The following is a 24359-nucleotide window of genomic DNA, read 5'->3' on the forward strand; positions in this document are numbered from 1 at the left end:
CCGCCAAATGCAGGTAGATTTTGTAATTTGCGGGTAATATCTATTTCACCAGCCACATTGGCGTGTGGTCACACAGTCAAATTGACCCGAAATGCTACTAAAGTGTCACTTTGTCCTCGTGTTTCTTGGTCAGTTACATCATTTAGTTTGTTAGTTTGAGTTTGCTGAAATTTTCTGCTGCTAGTGAAGGGAATTTAGAGATGTGTTTTTCCCCTCACAGACAAGGAAGTGCCCAGTTACCACGGTAATGGCACATCCCTTTAAAAACGGGCAGCTGAACATTTTTGACTCGGGAACGTTAAGGGTGTGCACTGTGCTTGATAGAGCATAGATCACTCCCAAAACCTTTTATTCATGGACTTTAAGTCATTTCATTCATAAACTAATTAATTGAAATACTTGAATTGATCTCCTAGATTTGTTTGTGTGTCTACTATAGTAGTAAATGAGCCGTATTACTCGTTTTTGTGGCACTTTGTTGATTAATGGTGTTCAGTTCCATCTGTTTGATTTTTGGATCTAAAATTATAACCTGGGTGGTTCCAGCCCTGAATGCTGATTGGCTGACAGCCATAGTATATCAGACCGTATACCACGGGTATGACGAAACATTTATTTTTACTGTTCTAATTACGTTGGTAACCAGTTTATAATAGCAATAAGGCACCTCAGGGGTTTGTGGTATATGGCCAACATACCACGGCTAAAGGCTGTGTCCAGGTACTCCACATTGAGACATGCTTAAGAACAGGCCTTGGGATATTGGCCATATACCACACCCCCTCGGGACTTATTGCTTAAATACATTGGTTAAAAAACGAAGGTCGCAAAAATTACATTGCTTCTTAATAGTAACATATTTATCTGTTTTTTAGGTGTAAAAAATACCCCAACGTGACAGTTTGTCTAAGGTGTTGTATAGCGTGTGTGTGTGTGTGTGTGTGTGTGTGTGTGTGTGTGTGTGTGTGTGTGTGTGTGTGTGTGTGTGTGTGTGTGTGTGTGTGTGTGTGTGTGTGTGATATTCACCTTTAGTATTAACTGTCTCTCTCTTCCCCACTCCCAGGCCCTACCCCAACGTGACAGAGTTTGATGGCCAGGATGCGTGTGGTTCCAACTGGGTAATAATTGACGTGGACCCCCCAGCTCGGGCAACAGAGGGAAACCCACAACAGGAGCCAGGTAATGTTTTATTCTCTTCTGTCTTACAACTGTATTGGTAAGGATAGATACCCACACACTGTTGAAAACATGGGGGGGGGCAAAACAAGTGCTGCACTCAATATTGTCCGTGCTGCAACACAACAATGCTGTTGTTCCCGGTACCCTGATTCACTGTAGTAGCATGTTAGGTACAACAAGTGTTGCATTTAATAATGTCTGTGCTGCAACACATAACAATACTAATAATGATACCTAATGACTTTATTGTCCATATGGTGAAATGTAGTTTGCAGCTCTTTGGACACATTAAAACGTATCATAACATATACACTGTAGTTGTACGGTAGGAACAACAAGTGTTGGGCTCAATAATGTCCGTCCTGCAACACAAAGCTAACTATACTATTGTTCCTTCCAGGTACCTTGATCTTGTCTTTGAAGCCCTGGACGCAGTACGCCATCATGGTCAAGACCCAGCTCTCTGCCTCTGATGAACACCAGGTCCTCGGGGCCAAGAGCAAGATCACCTACGTCAGGACAGATGCCACCAGTAAGACCTTACTTTGAGATATAGCTGATCCAGAATGGCCCATAGGGCAGGAGCCTATCTCCTGTTTCATTAGCCCCCTGGACAGGACGCTAGTCTATCGCAGGGCCTTCTCTCCAATCCATGTCCTTAATGCTGAGTTCCAAGCAGAGAGGCATCGGGTTCCATTTGAAAGTCTTTGTTATGAATCGACCAGGGATCGAATCCCCAACCTTCTAATCTCAAGGCCGACTCTCTTAACCACAAGGCAACTGAGTTGGTTTTCTCAGTTCTTAATGAATTCATGTCTGCCTATTTAGTGATCTTCACCTTCCCCTCCCCCAAAACCCTAATCAAGCCAACAGGTGAGTGGACAATCCAATCAGCCAGTCAGCTAGCAGGTTAGGTTCTCCAGGGTTGAGGGTGGGATTTGAATACCCCGGGTTGGGTAATAAGTGATAAGTGGTCTAAGAGCTACAACTTAGGGTAGATTGTCTCTTGTCCTCTGCCTCAGCGTTTAGCTGTTGAGGTGTGTCAAAGCTAAAGATATAAGAACAAGGAAGAGGAAGTTGATGATGAGATAGGAGTACGACCTTTACCTCCCTGTCTCATTGTGATGATGAGATAGGAGTACGACCTTTACCTCCCTGTCTCATTGTGATGATGAGATAGGAGTACGACCTTTACCTCCCTGTCTCATTGTGATGATGAGATAGGAGTACGACCTTTACCTCCCTGTCTCATTGTGATGATGAGATAGGAGTATGACCTTTACCTCCCTGTCTCATTGTGATGATGAGATAGGAGTACGACCTTTACCTCCCTGTCTCATTGTGATGATGAGATAGGAGTACGACCTTTACCTCCCTGTCTCATTGTGATGATGAGATAGGAGTATGACCTTTACCTCCCTGTCTCATTGTTTCTCTGTCTTGTGCCAAACGGCTGTAGTCACTCAAGCAGAGCTCAGAAATCTTCTGTCACCCTGCGTGTGTGTGTGTGTGTGTGTCACCCTGCGTGTGTGTGTGTGTGTCACCCTGCGTGTGTGTGTGTGTGTGTGTGTGTCACCCTGCGTGTGTGTGTCACCCTGCGTGTGTGTGTGTGTGTGTGTGTGTCTCCAGAGGACAAACCGGTTTTGGTTTCATCAACAACAGGTGTTGTGTCATCTCCTTCCTGATAAACCACATCACAGTGTGTTATTATATTATTATAGTGGTATTACAGTGTAGCCGCGTGGCATGCAGCCTCACACACCTCGCACAGCACTGGCTGGCATGATGCGTTGGCTGGGACACCACCATCAGAGCCCGGCGGGCAGGAAGGCTTGTCGAGGGTCTTTTAGTTCCAGATGAAACAGTCTTCAACTGTAGTTTTAGTTTCACCCTCCTTGTCTCTAGCCTGGTCCCAGATCTGGAGTTTCACCCTCCTTGTCTCTAGCCTGGTCCCAGATCTGGAGTTTCACCCTCCTTGTCTCTAGCCTGGTCCCAGATCTGGAGTTTCACCCTCCTTGTCTCTAGCCTGGTCCCAGATCTGGAGTTTCACCCTCCTTGTCTCTAGCCTGGTCCCAGATCTAGAGATTCACCCTCCTTGTCTCTAGCCTGGTCCCAGATCTGGAGTTTCACCCTCCTTGTCTCTAGCCTGGTCCCAGATCTGGAGTTTCACCCTCCTTGTCTCTAGCCTGGTCCCAGATCTAGTGTTTCACCCTCCTTGTCTCTAGCCTGGTCCCAGATCTAGTGTTTCACCCTCCTTGTCTCTAGCCTGGTCCCAGATCTAGAGATTCACCCTCCTTGTCTCTAGCCTGGTCCCAGAGCTGGAGTTTCACCCTCCTTGTCTCTAGCCTGGTCCCAGATCTGGAGTTTCACCCTCCTTGTCTCTAGCCTGGTCCCAGATCTATTTCTTCTATCCTGCAAGTCCTTGTCACTCATTGTCAAGCCGTGTTGGCTGACATCCATGCTACCTCGTCTACCTCCTGTCAGGTTTATGTTGCAGTGTTTCTCCTAAATCGTTGCCGCCACTCCAATAACAATTATAAAAGCCACTTCAGTCAGTGTAGAGGAAGGGAAGGAGACGGGTTAAAGAAAGATAGTTATGCCTTGAGACAATTGAGACATGGATTGTGTACACTACATGAACAAAAGTATGTGGACACCTGCTCGTCGAACATCTCATTCCAAAATCATGGGCATTAATATGGAGTTGGTCCTCGCTTTGCTGTTATATCAGCCTCCACTCTTCTGGGAAGGCTTTCCACTAGATGTTGGAACATGGATCACTAATACCTTTGACCTTACACAGCTAGTTAAAGGGCCAACCAGGGTGACTTGTTGCTCTAAAACACAGATTGATTTGGTGTTCAGTAATAAACCAGAGAGAGTGACTAAATCATTAGTGGCTGCTTCCATTCAGCCACAAGACTATAAGTGAGATCGCCACTGATGTTGGGCGATTAGGCCTGGCTCGCAGCCGGCGTTCCAATTCATCCCAAAGGTGTTCGATGGAGTTGAGGTCAGGGCTCTGTGCTGGCTAGTGAAGTTCTTCCACACCGATCTCGACTAACCATTTCCGTATGGACCTCCCTTTGTGCACAGGGGCATTGTCATCCTGAAACAGGAAAGGGCATTCCCCAAAACTGTTGCCACAATGTTGGGAGCACAGAATCGGACGGAAATTTAAGACGGAAATTTGCCGAACTGACTTGTTGGAAAGGTGGCATCCAATGGCGTTGCCATGTTGAAAGCCAGTGAGCTCTTCAGTAAGGCCATTCTACTTCCAATGTTTGTCTATGGAGAATGCATGGCTGTGTGCTTTTTTTTATACACCTGTCAGAAACGGATGTGGCTGAAATGGCCAAATCCACTAATTTGAAGGGATGTCCACATACTTTTGTATATATAGTGTATCACCCAGGACAATAAAGCCTGCTACTGCGTCTGTCTACTAGTCAGTCAGTCTCTGGGCTATTCATCTGTGATCTTACGTAATTCCTCCTTGTCTCACAGCTGATACATACTACAGTTAAACTTATTGCTAGTTTTATCTTTTGATCAGTCTATGGATATGTTTTGAGTTAAGTTATTCTGCATTCTGTGATCTGCTGACCTGAACAAGAAGAAGAATAAAGGTATGATTAACCCCTTGTATCCCCGTCCTCCCCCAGAGCCGTCAGTGCCCCTGGACCCCATCTCCTCCTCCAACTCTTCCTCTCAGATCCTCCTGAAGTGGAAACCTCCCACGGACCCCAACGGGAACATCACTCACTACCTGGTGTACTGTCAGCAGCAGCCTGAGGCCAGCGAACTCTACAAGTTCGATTACTGTCAGAAAGGTGAGTCTTTTCTCTGTGTGAACAGTTCTGTTCTATTCAGCGGATCTATTCAGCTGTTCTATTCAGCGGATCTATTCGGCTGTTCTATTCTGCTGTTCTATTTAACTGTTATATTCTACTGTTCTATTTTGTTCTACTGTTCTGTTCTACTGTTATTTTCTGTTCTGCTGTTTTATTCTGTTCTACTGTTCTGTTCTGCTGTTCTATTATGCTGTTCTGTTCTGCTGTTCTGTTCTACTGTTCTGTTCTACTGTTATATTCTGTTCTACTGTTCTGTTCTGCTGTTCTATTATGCTGTTCTGTTCTGTTCTACTGTTCTGCTTTTCTGTTCTACTGTTATATTCTGTTCTGCTGTTCTATTATGCTGTTCTGTTCTGCTGTTCTGTTCTACTGTTCTGCTTTTCTGTTCTGCTGTTCTATTCTGCTGTTCTCTTTTCTACTGTTCTATTCTGTTCTACTGTTCTGTTCTACTGTTATATTCTGTTCTACTGTTCTGTTCTGCTGTTCTGTTCTACTGTTCTGCTTTTCTGTTCTGCTGTTCTATTCTGCTGTTCTCTTTTCTACTGTTCTATTCTGTTCTACTGTTCTATTCTGTTCTACAGTTCTCTCTGGTTCATACAGATGATATAGTTATGTGACTATAATTAGTTAACTTCCAGAAAGGTGAGTGTGAGAGTGTCTTTCTCCAGTGGACTGTTCTATTGTAGTGATGGGAAAATGTATACAGTACAGTACCGCAATCAAATGTATTTTTTTTGTTTTTCTCCCCTAGCTAGTTAACGTAAGCTAGCACTAGTCGGCTGTACCTCGGCCAAAACTCCGTATTTCTCGTTCTCTAGCTTGTTATCATCTTTGTTTAAAAAAAAATGTCATTTAAAGTTTTCTTGTTTTTCAATCAACCAACAAAACACATTCCACATTCACAGATGTGGCAAACATAAATAATATAAAACAAACCAAACTTGCAGCAGCACTATCAGCGTTCCTATTAGCTATTTCCAGCCTTCGCTGAGACGACGAGCAAATTAGTTTTTACAGCACGCAACATGTATCTGCTCATTTCCCTACACACCCCATTACAGTTGAGTAGTGGAGACCAGACTCTATCAAACCTGGGCCGTCTCTTGCGGAGGTCATCAGTGAGCTTTTCAAGAGGAAGAAAGTCAACAATCTGGTCAATCCACATTTGGATTGTACGCCGACCCCAGCTAAGTAACTAATGCAAAGAGTTAAAGCGCAATTATGTGTTTCATCTCCAGTACTCTGCCATGATTGTCAGTTATGTAGCTGCTCTACTGATAATCTCAGTGCATCCTTGCTGGGATGACACAATCAGTCTACTACCTTGAGAATACCAACACCAAACACATTGGTTCACCGTTCCACGTGAGCGGACAGTACACAGCATACCATAATGTTCTGAATAATGGCCAAGTCTACCTCGCTCCCTATTCCACTGAACCGCTTAGGCGTAACATACACAAGTCCAACATTTATCGGAAACTTTTAAACTACCTGTTCACTACCCTCCTGCACTCTGGGGATGTGCAACTCATACCCGGGCCTAACATCACCGAGCCAGCGATACTCACCGGAGTGGAAAGCAGTGGATGGCCTCGTCCACTGATCGTCGCCGCTGTGGAGGTGGGTGAGTGCTATGGTCCCATGGTTTCTCTCGACTCACCCGGCTCCAGGATAGATTTTGACTCTTCCAACATACCCAAGTCGCTATATACGCAATCCCTGACTCTGCTTCTGGTACGCAAGCTGTTTTAATTAGTTCCCCGCATCCAGTGCAAGCGGGAGGGATTGTTAATTGCGCTACCGAACTGCTCCTAATCAAAACTAAACAAAACGGCCTAAACTCAGCCGTCAGAAAACACCGAAAATTTTACTTTTTTCAATGTGTCAATCACTCTCGAGTCATCTGGGACCCACGAGCGAAGCCCAAGGGACTACTAGGGGGGCACTTGAACATTCGTAGTGTCATTCCAAAAAGTGAGCAAATTCAACATCTACTCACAGACTCCAACCTTGACTTCCTCTGCCTCTCAGAGACATGGCTCCATAAAAACTCACCATATGCTGCTTTGATTGTGCCTGGCTACAATGTTTTCAGGAGAGACAGAATTGAAGGAAGAGGAGGGGGTGTGATGATTTACATTAAAGAACATATCCGATGTAAACAAATTGAGTGGTCATGTGATAATGAACTAGACTGTATTGGCCTGAACGTTACACTGTCTCCCCAAATGTCTTTTACCCTTATTGGAATGTATAGGCCACCTTCCACCAAAAGTGTGTTTTTTGATCAGTTTAATACCATGCATAGGGAATGTGATTTTGGGAAAGAGGTCCTCTTAATGGGAGATTTTTATATTAATTATGAAGACAAGTCTTGTAGAAAAACCCTCAAATGGATCACTAATACCTTTGACCTTACACAGCTAGTTAAAGGGCCAACCAAAGGGCCAACCAGTTGCTCTAAAACACAGATTGATATGGTGTTCAGTAATAAACCAGAGAGAGTGACTAAATCATTCAATATGGTTACTGGGCTATCTGATCATAATCTGACACTTATAGCCAGAAAGCTGTCTAAGAGCAGGTTTAACCTCTCTACTGTTAGAAAGCCGGATCAACTAAGAATACCTAGGAGTGAATTAAACTATTTTGAAAACGCAATTAAGGGAATTAACTGGAATGATCTCTCGTCCTATACAGACGTGGAAGCTGATAGTCAGGTTTTTCTATCCACAATCCAGACTACAATAAATGGTTTCCTAAAGAAAATCCAAACCTGGCCAAAAGAGCACTCTTCCTTGTCTAAATGGAGAAATATGGAAATTGATGAAAGGATGAGATTATGCTCTAAAAACAGCCCTAAAATCCAAATTAGAGCATGACAGATGTAGGTTTACCATGTTGAGAAATAAGGTGATGAAAGAAATCAGACAGGCCAAGGCAAACTGTTTTATTAACATAATTGGTGAAGCAAAGGGAAATTCTAAACTGATCTGGGAGAATCTAAAAAAGTTAACAGGGAAAGACCATAGTAACACTGCAAAAAGACTAGAAATCATGGTGAATAACAATCTAACATAGGATGCAGTCGAAATAGCAATAGCCTTCAATTCCTACTTTATTGACTCTGTCAGGGAACTGACACAGAACCCCTCCACTGGTTTCTTGGGCTCAGTGCTAGTGAATGACACTCAACCTGTCTTCATCATAAGGCAGGTTTCTGAGTCAAAGGTGAACAAGGTGATTAGCTCACTAAAGAACTCTAAAGCCAAAGATGTGTTTGGGCTGGACTCTACCTTTCTTAAAAACTACAAAAAGTCACTCATTGGCCCCATTACTAAGGTCACCAACACATCTATTGGTCTGGGGGTGTTTCCAAGGGTATGGAAGTCGGCCATAATAACGGCCATCTTTAAATCGAGTGACCCTGCTGACGTGAGTAACTACAGGCCCATTAGTATACTACCTGTGGTGTCGAAGGTTGTTGAAAAGTGTGTAGCAGAACAACTGATTGCCCACCTCAACAACAGCCCCTTCACATTACACTCCATGCAGTTTGGCTTCAGAGCGAAACACTCCACAGAAACAGCCAACTGCTTTCTTCTGGAAAATGTGAAGTCCAAGATGGACAAAGGAGGCGTTGTTGGGGCTGTGTTTCTGGACCTAAGGAAGGATTTTGATACTGTTAACCATGAGATTCTCATGACAGAATTGTCCAAGTTCAACTTTTCCCCCGAAGCCTTGAGATGGATGAAATCATACCTTGAAGGCAGAACTCAGTGTGTCAGAGTGAGCAATGAGCTGTCGCCCACTATTAGCTATGATGTGGGCGTGCCCCAAGGGTCAATACTGGGGCCCCTCCTGTTCAGCCTGTACATTAATGATCTGCCTTCTGTCTGTACTGGGTCTGAAGTTCAAATGTATGCAGATGATACAGTGATATATGTGCATGCAAAGAACAAACAACAAGCTGCACAAGAACTCACTACTGTAATGGCCCAGGTTACAAAGTGTCTCAGTGACTCGTGTTTGCATCTCAATGTGAAAAAACCTGTTTGCATGTTCTTCACAACGAGGGCATCAGATGCAACTGAGCCAGATGTCTGTGTGTCAGGGGAGAAGCTCCAGGTGATATCTGATTTTAAGTACCTTGGCATCATACTTGATTCCAACCTCTCTTTTTAAAAGCATGTGAAAAAGGTAATTCAAATAACCAAATTCAACCAGGCTAATTTCCGATTTATACGAAATTGTTTGACTACAGAGGTAGCAAAACTGTACTTCACATTTATGATACTCCCCCACTTAACATACTGCTTGACTAGTTGGGCCCAAGCTTGCTGTACAACATTAAAACCTATTCAGTCTGTCTATTAAGGCTCTCAAAGTGCTTGATAGGAAGCCCAATAGCCATCATCACTGTTACATCCTCAGAAAGCATGAGCTCCTGAGTTGGGAAAATCTTGTGCAATACACCGATGCATGTCTTGTATTCAAGATCCTAAATGGCCTGGCTCCCCCTCCACTCAGTATTTTTGTTAAACAGAAAACCCAAACATATGGTAGCAGATCCACAAGGTCTGCCATGAGAGGTGACTGTATAGTTCCCTTAAGGAAAAGCACCTTTAGTAAATCCGCTTTCTCTGTGAGAGCTTCCCATGTCTGGAATACACTGCCATCAGACACACATAACTGCACCACATATCACACTGTCACAAAAAACATGAAGACCTGGCTAAAGGTCAATCAGATTTGTGAACATAATCCCTAGCTGTGTATTGCCGCTTTCCATGTTGTCTGTTGTCTGTAGCTTGTGAGGTATGGAAACACTTTGTTGCTTTTATGAATTTTGTCTTGTTGCTTTTTGTTCTATGTTGCTCTGTCTGTCTGCTCTGCTCATCTGCGTGAACGTGCCTCTAAAATAAATTTTGAAATCTATGTTATTCAGTTATTGCACCCACACTGCTCGCGCACGTCAACGCATATCACGCTGCAAGTCCTGCCTCTCCTATCTCCTCATTGGTTTATATTCATCTATCTATTCAGTCTATATTCATTCTATTTATTTTGACCTTTTATTTATCTTGGCAAGTCAGTTAAGAACACAATCTTATTTACAATGACAGCCTAGGAACAGTGGGTTAACTGCCTTGTTCAGGGGCAGAACGACACATTTTTACCTTGTCAGCTCGGGGATTCGATCTTGCAACCTTTCGGTTACTAGTTCAACGCTCTAACCACTAGGCTACCTGCCACCCCAAAGTCTCACTGGGGTGTAATAACATGTGTAATAACATTTGTAATTAGATTCTTTCATTTTTACATTAGTAGAGGAGCAGTATACCTTGTAGCAAACATCCACCCATAACTCATCACTGATCGTCAGACAGAGATCCTTTTCCCAGATTCTATTCACCGTAGTAAAGGAGGAGCCTACGTTCTCAGAAAGGAGTCTATAGATAAAGGAGATTTAGTCTTTGATGGATTGTGCTGTAGCAAGAAGGGTCTCAACTTCATTCAGCTGAGCTCTAAACCTCCCCTTGGAAGTGAATGAGGAAATGACGTGTCTAATTTGAAGATATTACAACAACAACAACAACTCTTGAAAGGATTTCAGTGTAGTTATGTTGTGATGAAACACGTCTGAAAAGGTCCTGAACCCCAGAATACACCAAAGATTCAAGTTGGCATCCCTCAGGGGTTTTGGCATGTCTGGGTTGTATACTACAGTGTATAGGTAATCGGCATCCCTCAGGGGTTTTGGCATGTCTGGGTTGTATACTACAGTGTATAGGTAATCGGCATCCCTCAGGGGTTTTGGCATGTCTGGGTTGTATACTATAGGTGAGTGGCATCCCTCAGGACTTTTGGCAAGTCTGGGTTGCATACTATAGGTGAGTGGCATCCCTCAGGACTTTTGGCAAGTCTGGGTTGTATACTATAGGTGAGTGGCATCCCTCAGGACTTTTGGCAAGTCTGGGTTGTATACTATAGGTGTGTGGCATCCCTCAGGACTTTTAGCAAGTCTGGGTTGCATACTATAGGTGAGTGGCATTCCTCAGGACTTTTGGCAAGTCTGGGTTGCATACTATAGGTGAGTGGCATTCCTCAGGACTTTTGGCAAGTCTGGGTTGCAAACTATAGGTGAGTGGCATTCCTCAGGACTTTTGGCAAGTCTGGGTTGCAAACTATAGGTGAGTGGCATTCCTCAGGACTTTTAGCAAGTCTGGGTTGCATACTATAGGTGAGTGGCATTCCTCAGGACTTTTGGCAAGTCTGGGTTGTAAACTATAGGTGAGTGGCATCCCTCAGGACCTTTAGCAAGTCTGGGTTGTATACTATAGGAGAGGGAGAGCATATCTGGGAGGAAATGCCAAGGTATTTCCTACAGTCCTTCCATGCTAGTTGGGTGCTGTAAATGACAAAGGTTTTGGCTATGTTGCCCACTTCACTAAAGATATTAATGAATATAATTACGTTTAGGGGCAATGAACCACAGGATTTGGGCCTCTATCTGAATCCACATTGAGTCTTGTCTGTTTGTGAGCCATGTTAACATGTTGTGGATTTGGGCAGACCAGTAGTACAAATGAAGGCAGGGAAGGGCAAGACCACCCTTAGATTCAGGTTTCGATAGAGTGGAGTACTTGAACCCAGTTTTTTTTATTGCCCCATATACATTTGGTGATGCTTTGGTTGGTTGTTTTGACAAAATAAACTGGGAGATAACATGGAAGTATCTGAAATAGTTCAATCTAGGGAGGATGTTCATACAGATAACATTGATTCTTCCCACTAAGCTGATTGGGAGGGAGATCCAGGTTTGGAGATCATTCTTGATTTGATCCAGGAAAAGAGGAGATCATTTTCCTTAAAAAGGCCATTCATATCTGGTGTTACAAAGATCCCAAGGTATTGAAACCCCTGTGTCTTACATTGGAACGGGCAGAGTGTCTTAACTGAGCCGTTGAGTGTAAGATTGAGAGGGCAAACAGTGGATTTGTTCAAATGTATCTTATATCCTGAAAACTTGCCGTACTTTGTAATTGTGTCTAAAATGGGAGGGATTTCTCAGGGTTGGATATGTAGAGCAAGACATCATCCGCGTAGATAGAAATCCTGTGCTGAAGACCGCCTACAATACTTGGATTGTTCCTTATCAACTCTGCCAAAGGCTCCGCCCCCAAGTAGAGCAGCCATGTTCTTTTTAAATGGTGAGCCATCATGTTTTCAGCCCTTTTATTTCCATGACTGATCAAAACTCATTTTCTCATAGCTCTCTCTTGTCCCTCTGCAGCAGACATGGTGCGCAATATGTTTGGAACATCCGATCGCAAATAAAATGGCAGGATCGAATCGCAGTACGTATAGAATCGTGCGAATCGCAATATCCTCTCGGCACCTAAGTATGGTGATAATATCGTATCGTGAGGTCGCTGGCAATTCACAGCCCTATTTATTTAACATGTATTATAACAGGGAGTCCCATTGAGACCAAGGTATATTTCACAAGGGAGCATTTACAAAATACGATATAATACAAATATATTTCCCGACTTATTATTCTATTCTTTTGGACTGCTGCCAGAGGTGTGTGTGTGTGTGTGTGCGTGTGTGCGTGTGTGTGTGTGTGTGTGTGTGTGTGTGTGTGTGTGTGTGTGTGTGTGTGTGTGTGTGTGATTTAGAGGTGGTTGGAATAGTTTCTTACCTGATTTGGCCTTGCACTAACAAGTGGCAGCCACTCACTCTGTGTCACACAGACAAGCTCCACGTCCTCTTCTACTCCCATGCACTCAGCCAAACAGTCTAGACAACACTAGTCTGGAGGGGATCATGTGAGGGTTGTTTTATATCAACCAGATGAGACACTGAGGACAGTTACTGACAGGATGGAGTCTTGACCAATGTTCCCTCTATTTGTTTTTCAGCACTGAGCAAATTTCCTGTCTGCTGAGCGCAAACTTGAACATTGTGAAAGTTCTGGCGGTTGTTTTACTGTGAACACTGAGGCTGTACCCGCTTTAAGTTACAGTTTGTCTACAGTAGGAGCAAATGTGTGATGTGAAATGTAGACCTACATTTAACATCACACATTTGCTCCTACTGTAGACAAACTAAGAATGACTTACAGTAGTGAGTGCATACATTTTCATACTTTGTTTTTGTACTGTTTTTTTGTACTGGTCCACCGTGGGAATCGAACCCACGGCCCTGGCGTTGCAAGCGCCACACGGGACCACATTCCATGAGACTTTGTGAAGAAAATATGCAGGGCTTGACATTAACCTGTTTATCCACTTGTCCTTCACTGAAAATGGAGCTGAAAATGTTGTGGTGTTTGAGGCAAGAAACCACTTTACAAAATAAAACTTTATTATTCCCATACCATTATTACAGAGAATCAGTCAAATTGTGCTACCCTCTGCCTATTGGCTACTTAGCTTATTCAAGCCTGTCTCAAAATACAACACGGCCCCTTTAAGACATTTAAAAAATAGGCTCTTTACCTGACTCACTTTTCAAAGAAGGCTAGAAATGTACACATGTCGTGCTGTTGTAGGAAGCAACCACTCCCCCGTTGTTGACTAGAAAGTATCTAGAACTGGGCTAATAATTCACTAACTAGCAAAGAATATGAACAAATGTGCACGGGTGGCTACATGCATTTCTCGTTTTGATCTCAAAAGAAGTGCGTCTACTCAGGTGCTGTAAATACAGTTCAAAGTAAATGGCACAAATCCATATATTGCAAAAATGGATATGGCTCGCCCGGCAAAGGAAAGGCACCCTGTGTGAAAAATTCTATGAGAAACAGTGACATAAATTGTGAATAATTTATAATGATAAATCCTATATTGGTCTTCCACAGTCAGGCCTACCCAAGATGTACTGTGCAAGTAGGGCTAATAGTAGAACCTACAATTGAAACTGATGAGGCTGTCAATTGAGTCAGAAATTCACAGGTTTCAGATTTGTTTCAATTTATTTCAGTTATTTTTTTGCGCTCTCTCTTAATAGAGAAACAACCGCATTGTATGTTCTAAGTTTATAACGATGCTTAAACAACATCAGGAGGACCACTTTTGAGGTCTGGGAAAAATAGAAGAAATTTAGATTTTTTTTGCGTGTAGTTACCCCTTTAAGTGTGCAAACATCTAGCACTGCCATTGGGTTAACAGTGTTTCTGTAGCACATGAAGAGTTCAAAATAAATGCCCACTGGCTTGATGCAAATAATCATGATATCATTCTGCCAAGTAGGCATACTGTAGGTATAGGCATTTCATTGAGAAGGTTAGGCCTATCGTTAGAATCTAGATTTTTCCCTTAATTGATTTATACATGGACATTTTACTTCATATTATGAGGCATGTCTTACCTTTCTTCAAAGTAGCCTATAGACAAAATCCCACCAAAGAAACGTAGAGGCAAATCTTTTTTATGAAGACTTCCTCATATGCGTTCTGCTGTTTATTTTTCTTTCATTATCTAGGAGCCAAGGGCATTATCCTAGTCATACTAGCAACTAGAGGTCGACCGGTTATGAATTTTCAACGCCGATACCGATTATTGGAGGAACAAAAAAAGCCAATATCAATTAGTCGGCCTATTTTTTTTAAATTATTATTATTATTTTTTATTTTTTTATTTGTAATCATGTCAATTACAACAACACTGAATGAACACTTTTATTTTAACTTAATATAATACATCATTAAAATCAATTTAGCCTCAAATAAATAATGAAACACGTTCAATTTGGTTTAAATAATGCAAAAACTAAGTTTTGGAGAAGAAAGTAAAAGTGCAATATGTGCCAAGTAAAAAGCTAACGTTTAAGTTCCTTGCTCAGAACATGAGAACATATGAAAGCTGGTGATTCCATTTAACATGAGTCTTCAATATTCCCAGGTAAGAAGTTTTAGGTTGTAGTTAATATAGGAATTATAGGAATTTTTCTCTCTATACCATTTGTATTTCATATACCTTTGACTATTAGATGTTCTTATAGGCACTATAGTATTGCCAGTGTAACAGTATAGCTTCCGTCCCTCTCCCCGCCCCTACCTGGGCTCGAACCAGGAACACATCGGCAACAGCCACCCTCGAAGCATTGTTACCCCTCGCTCCACAAAAGCCACAGCCCTTGCAGAGCAAGGGGAACAACTACTTCAAGGTCTCAGAGCGAGTGACGTCACCAATTTGAAATGCTATTAGCGCGCACCCCGCTAACTAGCTAGCCATTACACATCGGTTACACCAGCCTAATCTCGGGAGTTGATAGGCTTGAAGTCATAAACAGCTCAATGCTTGAAGCACAGCGAAGAGCTGCTGGCAAACGCACGAAAGTGCTATTTGAATGAATGCTTACGAGCCTGCTGCTGCCTACCACCGCTCAGTCAGACTGCTCTATCAAATGTCAAATCATAGACCTGATTATAACATAATAGCACACAGAAATACAAGCCGTAGGTCATTAATATGGTCAAATCCGGAAACTATCATTTAGAAAACAAAACGTTTATTCTTTCAGTGAAATACAGAACCGTTCCTTATTTAATCTAACGGGTGGCATCCCTAAGTCTAAATATTGCTGTTACATTGCACAACCTTCAATGGTATGTCATAATTATGTACAATTCTGGCAAATTAATTACGGTCTTTCTTAGGAAGAAATGGTCTTCACACAGTTCGCAACGAGCCAGGCGACCCAAACTGCTGCATATACCCTGACTGCTTGCAAGAGAAGTGACACAATTTTCCGAGTTAAAATAAATTCATGTTAGCAGGCAATATTAACTAAATATGCAGGTTTAAAAAGATATACTTGTGTATTGATTTTAAAGAAAGGCATTGATGTTTATGGTTAGGTACACATTGGTGCAACGACAGTGCTTTTTTCGTGAATGCGCTTGTTAAATCATCACCCGTTTGGCGAAGTAGGCTGAGATTCTATGATATAATCGATGCGGTGCCTGTTAATTTATGCAACGCAGGACAAGCTAGATAAACTAATAATATCATCAACCATGTTGTACAGAACGGTTCTGTATTTCACTGAAAGAATAAACGTTCTGTTTTCGAAATGATAGTTTCCGGACTTGACCATATTAATGACCTAAGCCAACTAGTGATTATGTTAAGATTGATTGTTTTTTATACGGTAAGTTTAATGCTAGCTAGCAACTTACCTTGGCTTCTTGCTGCACTCGCGTAACAGGTAGTCAGTCTGCCACGCAGTCTCCTCGTGGAGTGCAATGTAATCGGCCACAATCGGTGTCCAAAAATGCAGATTACCGATTGTTATGCAAACTTGAAATCGGCCATTCCGATTAATCGGTCGACCTCTACTAGCAACCCATGATAGTTGTTGTATCTTTAGATCTCCCCCCTTTCCTACATTTGTAATGGATATTCCCATCTCTGGCATGAAACTGCTCGCATGTGCTGTGCTCATTTTAGAACTGTGTTTCCCGCAAAAACTGCATTTTGGAACATTCATGCGTAGGCCTACCGACGTGTACATTGCTGCGCCTAAAATGTGAAGAAATAATATTTACCATTTTAAGCTAAACATTCTGATCTGTTCCATCAGCCTTATTAATTGATACGGCATATACCTCCATTACACTACTTTGATACAGCATCAGTGGGGAATAAGAAGTGAGTATACGCAATGCCCACTGAAAAATAAGTGGGTAAACCTACGTATACCCTCCATTACACGCCACTGGTGTTAACTAAAGGGGTAAACTCCCATCCTCTCTTCCTCCAGGTATGAAGCTGCCATCGCTGGTGTCTATCTCTCTCTGTCTTTAATTCTCTCTCTGTTTAGGTATGAAGCTGCCATCGCTGGTGTCTATCTAACTCTGTCTCCCTTTCTCTCTCGCGCTCCCTCCCTCCGTCCAGGTATCAATCTGCCATCGCAGGTGTCTATCTCTCTCTGTCTTTAACTCTCTCTCCCTCTCTCTCTGTTTAGGTATGAAGCTGCCTTCGCGGGTGCCCACCCAGGTCGACAGTGACGAAGAGGCTAAGTGGAACCAGACTGAGGATGAGGGTCAGGGTGGCCGCTGTTGTGCCTGTCCCAAAACAGAGAAACAACTGAAGAAGGAGGCTGAGGACTCAGAGTACCGCAAGACCTTTGAGAACTACATCCACAATGAGGTCTTCCTGCTCAAGTATGTATGACAGCTACGTCAGCTAGCTAGCTAGCCAGCCAGCCAAAACAGACAGTCAGTCAATCAGTCAGTCAATTAATCAATGTATTTATTGTCCTAATTGGGACATTCATTTTGTAGTTAGGGTAAAAAACAAATATATATACATAACATTTACACACAAATCCCCAAATAGGAGTTTTAGATCAGCTCTGTCTTTATCCTGTTATTTAAAACCTAATGCTGCATTTACACAGGCAAAACAATTCTTATCTTTTGCCCAATTATTGGCTAAATATCTGATCTGATTGGTCAGAAGACCAATTAGTTTAAAAAAGATCAGAATTTGAATCCCTTCCATGCTAATCAAAGCCCCAGTGCTCCCCCTGGCGGTAAACATTCAGAAGTTACCTGCACTAAGTCTCGTCAGCACTCTGCTCAGTAGCGGTAACCTTAACAGTATGATGTGTTTAACACTAAATCAATACAATTTGATTGATTGATTATCCCCCAGATCAACCAGACAGCGCCGCTCAGCCATGGGCGTAGCTAATGAGACACAGCCTTCGTTCGTGACAAAGCCTCCCACCCTGCCGGAAGGTTACGCCACCCGCGGCCCAGACGACGATGAGGATGGTGTGGAGAGCACTAAGATCCAGCTGACTGTGTTCTCCAAGGAGTCCACGGTCATCTCCGGCCTCCGACACTTCACCTCGTACCAGATCGATGTGTTGGCCTGCAACCACCCCACAAACCCCTCACGCTGCAGTATGGCAGCCTTCGTCTCAGCTCGCACCATGCCTGAGGGTGAGGCTATCTACACACCATTTTAAACCTGGTAGTTTGATACCTGGCTGCTGATTGGCTGAAACAGCATTTCAGTCGTGTGTATATCAGACAATATACCACAGGTATGACGCAAAAAAAATACTTGTTTACTGTTCTATTTATGTTGGTAACCAGTTTATACCTCGGGGACTTGTGGTTTATGGCTAATATACCACGGCTATAGGCTGTATCCAGGAACTCTGCTTCGTGTCAATCATAAAGGCGTCCGCATGCTTACCATCTGAAACAGTTTGGAACATTTGTGCATGTATTTTGACCACATTTTCTTATGTTTTGGTCTTCGGCAAGGGTTTTTCAGCTGTTCCTGCACAACAACAACAACATGTCTCAAGGCAAGCTGATGTTGGTAGCCCAAGTAGGGATTCTTCAATTAAGTGTTTGTTGTTATTTAATGAGAGACAAAACATTCACATGTTTTTACTTGAGAAATACTGCACCAATCATCTTAGTTAGATGTAGAATTGCGCGAATAAGGTCTCCTCGAAATGAATGACAGTTATCTTGAGTTAGCTTAGATACATTTTTTGAAGCAGTGTATATGGGCTACGGCATCTCAAGATGGACAAACAGTACTATTGCTATCGTTTTTCAAGCGAAGATCTTTTAAGAGAGTATGCGAGCACACTCGTTCGGTTCACCTAGCCGAGTTCGGCTCACCTAGCCGAGTTCGGCTCACCTAGCCGAGTTCGGCTCACCTAGCCGAGTTCGGCTCACCTAGCCGAGTTCGGTTCACCTAGCCGAGTTCGGTTCACCTAGCCGAGTTCGGCTAGGCACCAGCCGAACCTAGGGATGTTGACGCCTTAAAGGGATACTTCAGGATTTTGGCAATGAGACCTTTTATTTACTTCCCCAGAGTCAGATGAACTCGTGGATACCATTTTTATGTCTCTGCATTCGCTAGTTAGCGCAATTGCTAACTAGCGTTAGCGCAATGACTGGAAGTCTATGGGTATCTGCTAGCATAGACTTCCAGTCATTGCGCTAATGCTAGTTAGCATTGGCACAGAGACATAACAATGGTATCCACGAGTTCATCTAACTCTGGAGAAGTAGATGAACGGCATCATTGCCAAAATCACAAAGTCTCCCTTTAAGGACAGCCCTTAGCTGTGGTATATTGGCCATTATAAACTGGGTGGTTTGAACACTGAATGCAGATTGGCTGACAGCCATATACCACACCCCCTCGGGCCTTATTGCTTAAGTACGCTACACTTGCACACAGTCTACACCGCACACCCACCACTTAAGAAAACAATGTCAGAAGTAAAAAAGCAGTTTAAGAAGTGCATATCAATTTTTTTGTCTACTTTTACACAGTATTTATAGATCTGAGATGTTGAGGTTTGTGGTATTGGGATAGAGTGAAGAGGCCATTTTAACACCTCGTGTATCCTGTTAACAGCCAAAGAGGCCCTTTTTAAACCTTGTGTATCCTGTCAACAGAGGCCAATTTTAAACCTTGTGTATCCTGTCAACAGCCAGAGGCCATCTTAAACCCTTTTGTATCCTGTCAACAGATGCCATCTTAAAACCTTTTGTATCCTGTCAAGGGGATATCTTAAAACCTTTTGTATCCTGTCAACAGAGGCCATCTTAAAACCTTTTGTATCCTGTCAACAGAGGCCATCTTAAAACCTTTTGTATCCTGTCAAGAGGCCATCTTAAAACCTTTTGTATCCTGTCAACAGAGGCCATCTTAAAACCTTTTGTATCCTGTCAAGAGGCTATCTTAAAACCTTTTGTATCCTGTCAAGAGGCTATCTTAAAACCTTTTGTATCCTGTCAACAGAGGCCATCTTAAAACCTTTTGTATCCTGTCAAGAGGCCATCTTAAAACCTTTTGTATCCTGTCAACAGAGGCCATCTTAAAACCTTTTGTATCCTGTCAAGGGGCCATCTTAAAACCTTTTGTATCCTGTCAAGAGGCTATCTTAAAACCTTTTGTATCCTGTCAACAGATGCCATCTTAAAACCTTTTGTATCCTGTCAAGGGGCCATCTTAAAACCTTTTGTATCCTGTCAAGAGGCTATCTTAAAACCTTTTGTATCCTGTCAACAGATGCCATCTTAAAACCTTTTGTATCCTGTCAAGGGGCCATCTTAAAACCTTTTGTATCCTGTCAACAGAGGCCATCTTAAAACCTTTTGTATCCTGTCAACAGAGGCCATCTTAAAACCTTTTGTATCCTGTCAACAGATGCTATCTTAAAACATTTTGTATCCTGTCAACAGAGGCCATCTTAAAACCTTTTGTATCCTGTCAACAGAGGCCATCTTAAAACATTTTGTATCCTGTCAACAGATGCCATCTTAAAACCTTTTGTATCCTGTCAACAGAGGCCATCTTAAAACCTTTTGTATCCTGACAACAGAGGCCATTTTAAAACCTTGTGTATCCTGTCAACAGAGGCCATTTTAAAACCTTGTGTATCCTGACAACAGAGGCCATTTTAAAACCTTGTGTATCCTGCCAACAGACAAAGCAGATGACATCGTGGGCCCCATCAGCTATGATGTGTCTGAGTACTCTGTTCACATCAAATGGCTGGAGCCTAAAGCTCCCAATGGAATGATCATCCTGTACGAAGTCAACTACAAGAGACTGGGAGACACAGAGGTGAGCAGACAAACACACAGGCAGGAAAACAAACACACACTTAAAATACTGGACATATGCTGTGCCCACAGTCTCACTTAGTATAATTCAGATACGTTGAACACAAGTCTCTCTGCTCTCATTTCTAAAATAGGACCGTTAATGTAACAATAGCCATGTTGCATCAGCACTCTGTTTTAGTTACTATGGCAACATCACACTGGGTACAGCTGATATTACTGATGTTGAAAACAACATAACTCCAGTGGTGGTCAAACAAACATGTTTTTCTCAAATCAGGTCTCTTTTTTTATTTTTATTGTTGGCTGTTAATGCAGTGATTTTAAAAACACATCTCTGATTGGCTTAGACGGTGTACTCTATTAGCTCAATGTGTTCCTAGTGTAATATTGCGTTTCCTACTTTAATTCGTTAATTTCATTTATATTTAATGGGCTTATTCAATTCTTCTCTCCCCCCTCCAACTCCTCTCCTCCTAAAAAAATATATAAATAAATTAAACATGGTGTGTGTGTGTGTGTTCGTTCTAGGAGTTGCACCACTGTGTGTCCAGGAAGATGTACCAGCAGTCGGAGGGCAGCAGGCTGAGAGTGGTGCACCCTGGGAACTACACTGTGAGGATCCGAGCCACGTCGCTGGCAGGAAACGGCTCCTGGACCGACCCCACACACTTCTACGTACAGGACCTCCGTAAGAGACACACGCCACAGACAGCTTGACCAATCAGTGAAATCAATCCAATATCATTTGAATATATAGAGCTTTTTTACGTTAGCAATAGCCTGGCCTAAAACTCCATGGCAACGTGTTTTTTAGGGGTGGACCCATCCAACCTATTGATTATCATTGGTCCAGTCATCTTCATGGTTCTACTGATACTGGTGGCAGCGGGAGGATTCGTCATGTTCAGGAAGAAGTAAGTCTTATGGCTTCTCCGCAATCTGTCTTCAGCCAACTGTGTGTGAAAGAAGCTGGTGTGTCGTCTGTTCACCAAGGACACAGCTTCTCTCCTGATACACCAGCAGTAACTATAGGCTTTTGTTCCAGCCCAGCAATAAGACAAAATGGCTCAACTACTAGTGGTCTAGATGTGTATATTGTTTCACTACCAGGCTCTAAATTGTACTTACTTTATTATGATTTACTTTTACAGTCAGACGATACGTTGAGGGGGGAAAAAATAATAATTCTACATTCAATTTTTTTTAAATTGTCTTAGCGTTCACAATTACAGTTTAAAAGGTGGTTATAAATGAAGACTTTGGTTTAATCAGGTGTGTTTACAGCGAGGCTAGTCATTGGTCGCTCTCTGTTATTATAATAATGTTACTCCTAGTGTGTACACTCTGTAACTTCTGATACCTGGATTAACTTTAGGATTATTATGGTATTGATTTGGTATCTCTCTGTGTTGTTACTTGTTATATAATCATGATATATTATTAATTATAAACTGGGTGGTTTGAGCCCTGAATGCTCATTGGCTGAAAGCCGTGGTATATCCGACCATATACCACGGGTATGATCAAACATTTTGTTTTATTTTCTAATTATGTTGGTAACCAGTTTTTATAATAGCAATAAGGCACCTCAGGGATTTGTGGTATATGGACTACATACCACGGCTAAGGGCTGTGTCCAGGCATGCCGTGTGGCATCGTGCGTAAGAACAGCCCTTCGACGTGCTATACACAGTGCAGTCGGAAAGTATCCAGACCCTTTCACATTTTGTTATGTTACTGCCTTATTCTAAAATATATATATATATATATATATATATATATATATATATATATATATATATATATATTTTTTTTTTTTTTTTTTTATCCCATTTTCTCCCCAATTTTCGTGGTATCCAATCGCTAGTAATTACTATCTTGTCTCATCGCTACAACTCCCGTACGGGCTCGGGAGAGACGAAGGTCGAAAGCCATGCGTCCTCCGAAGCACAACCCAACCAAGCCGCACTGCTTCTTAACACAGCGCGCCTCCAACCCGGAAGCCAGTCGCACCAATGTGTCGGAGGAAACACCGTGTACCTGGCCCCCTTGGTTAGCGCGCACTGCGCCCGGCCCGCCACAGGAGTCGCTGGAGCGCGATGAGACAAGGATATCCCTACCGGCCAAACCCTCCCTAACCCGGACGACGCTATGCCAATTGTGCGTCGCCCCACGGACCTCCCGGTCGCGGCCGGCTGCGACAGAGCCTGGGCGCGAACCCAGAGACTCTGGTGGCGCAGTTAGCACTGCGATGCAGTGCCCTAGACCACTGCGCCACCCGGGAGGCCTAAAATATATTTTTTTGTAATAATTCTCATCAATGTACACACAGTACCCCATAATGACAAAGTGAAAACAGGTTTTTAATTTATTTTGCAAATGTATTAAATATAAAAACAGATACCTTATTCACGTAAGTATTCAGATCCTTTGCTATGAGACTCGCAAATTGAGCTCAGATGCATCCTGTTTCCATTGATCATCCTTGAGATGTTTCTACAACTTGATTGGAGTCGACCTGTGGTAAATTCAATTGATTGGACATGATTTGGAAAGGCACACACCTGTCTATATAAGGTCCCACAGTTGACAGTGCATGTCAGAGCAAAAACCAAGCCAAGAGGTTGAAGGAATTGTCCGTAGTGCTCCGAGAGGGTTGTGTCGATGCACAGATCTGGGGAAGGGTAGCAAAAAATGTATGCAGCATTGAAGGTACCGAAGAACACAGTGGCCTCCATCATTCTTAAATTGAAGAAGTTTGGAACCACCAAGACTCTTCATAGAGCTGGCCGCCCGGACAAACTGAGCAGTCGGGGGAGAAGGGCCTTGGTCAGGGAGGTGACCAAAATCCCGATGTTCACTCTGACAGAGCTCTAGAGTCCATCTGTGGAGATGGGAGAACCTTCCAGAAGGACAATCATCTCTGCAGCACTCCACCAATCAGGCCTTTCTGGTAGAGTGGCCAGACGGAAGCCACTCCTCAGTTAAAGGCACATGACAGCCCGCTTGGAGTTTACCAAAAGGCACCTGAAGGACTCTCAGACCACGAGAAACAAGATTGTCTTGTCTGATGAAACCAATATTGAAATCTTTGGCCTGAATGCAAAGCGTTATGTCTGGAGGAAACCAGGCACCGCTCATCACCTGGCCGATACTATCCCTACGGTGAAGGGGGGATGTATTTCAGCGGCAGGGACTGGGAGACTAATCAGGATCGAGGGAAAGATGAACGGAGCAAAGTATGTTGATGAAAGTTGCTCCAAGTTGATGAAAACCTGCTCCATAGCGCTCAGGACCTCAGACTGGGCAAATGTTTACCAGAATCCAACAGGACAACGACCCTAAGCACACAACCAAGACAACGAAGTAGTGACTTCAGGACAAGTCTCTGAATGTCCTTGAGAGGTCCAGCCAGAGCCCGGACTTGAATCCGATCAAACACCTCTGAAGAGACCTGTGAATAGCTGTGCAGCGACGCTCCCCATCCAACCTGACAGAGCTTGAGAGGATCTGCAGAGAAGAATGGGAGAAACTTCCCAAATACAGGTGTGCCAAGCTTGTAGCGTCATAGCCAAGACTCGAGGCTATAATCGCTGCCAAAGGTGCTTCAACCAAAGTACTGAGTAAAGGGTCTGAATACTTATGTAAATTGAATTTTTCTCGGGGGGGGTTTGTACATAGCAAAAACAGTATTT

The 24359-nt window shown here is 43.0% G+C and overlaps 1 protein-coding gene across 3 annotated transcripts in view; it reads left to right on the forward strand.

Moving 5' to 3' along the window:
- LOC120056144 (insulin receptor-like) overlaps positions 1-24359 on the forward strand; it is a 135989-nt gene that overhangs the window by 92223 nt on the left and 19407 nt on the right. For all 3 annotated transcript variants that reach the window (XM_039004347.1, XM_039004348.1, XM_039004350.1), the window contains 8 exons: positions 1064-1179; positions 1580-1711; positions 4845-5012; positions 17016-17214; positions 17708-18000; positions 20523-20662; positions 21193-21352; positions 21479-21578. In XM_039004347.1, the coding sequence (XP_038860275.1) occupies positions 1064-1179; positions 1580-1711; positions 4845-5012; positions 17016-17214; positions 17708-18000; positions 20523-20662; positions 21193-21352; positions 21479-21578 (1308 nt within the window). The remainder of the gene's footprint in view (positions 1-1063; positions 1180-1579; positions 1712-4844; positions 5013-17015; positions 17215-17707; positions 18001-20522; positions 20663-21192; positions 21353-21478; positions 21579-24359) is intronic.

The sequence above is a fragment of the Salvelinus namaycush genome, chromosome 11 (genome assembly GCF_016432855.1).
Source record: "Salvelinus namaycush isolate Seneca chromosome 11, SaNama_1.0, whole genome shotgun sequence".
In the NCBI taxonomy this organism is placed as follows: domain Eukaryota; kingdom Metazoa; phylum Chordata; class Actinopteri; order Salmoniformes; family Salmonidae; genus Salvelinus; species Salvelinus namaycush.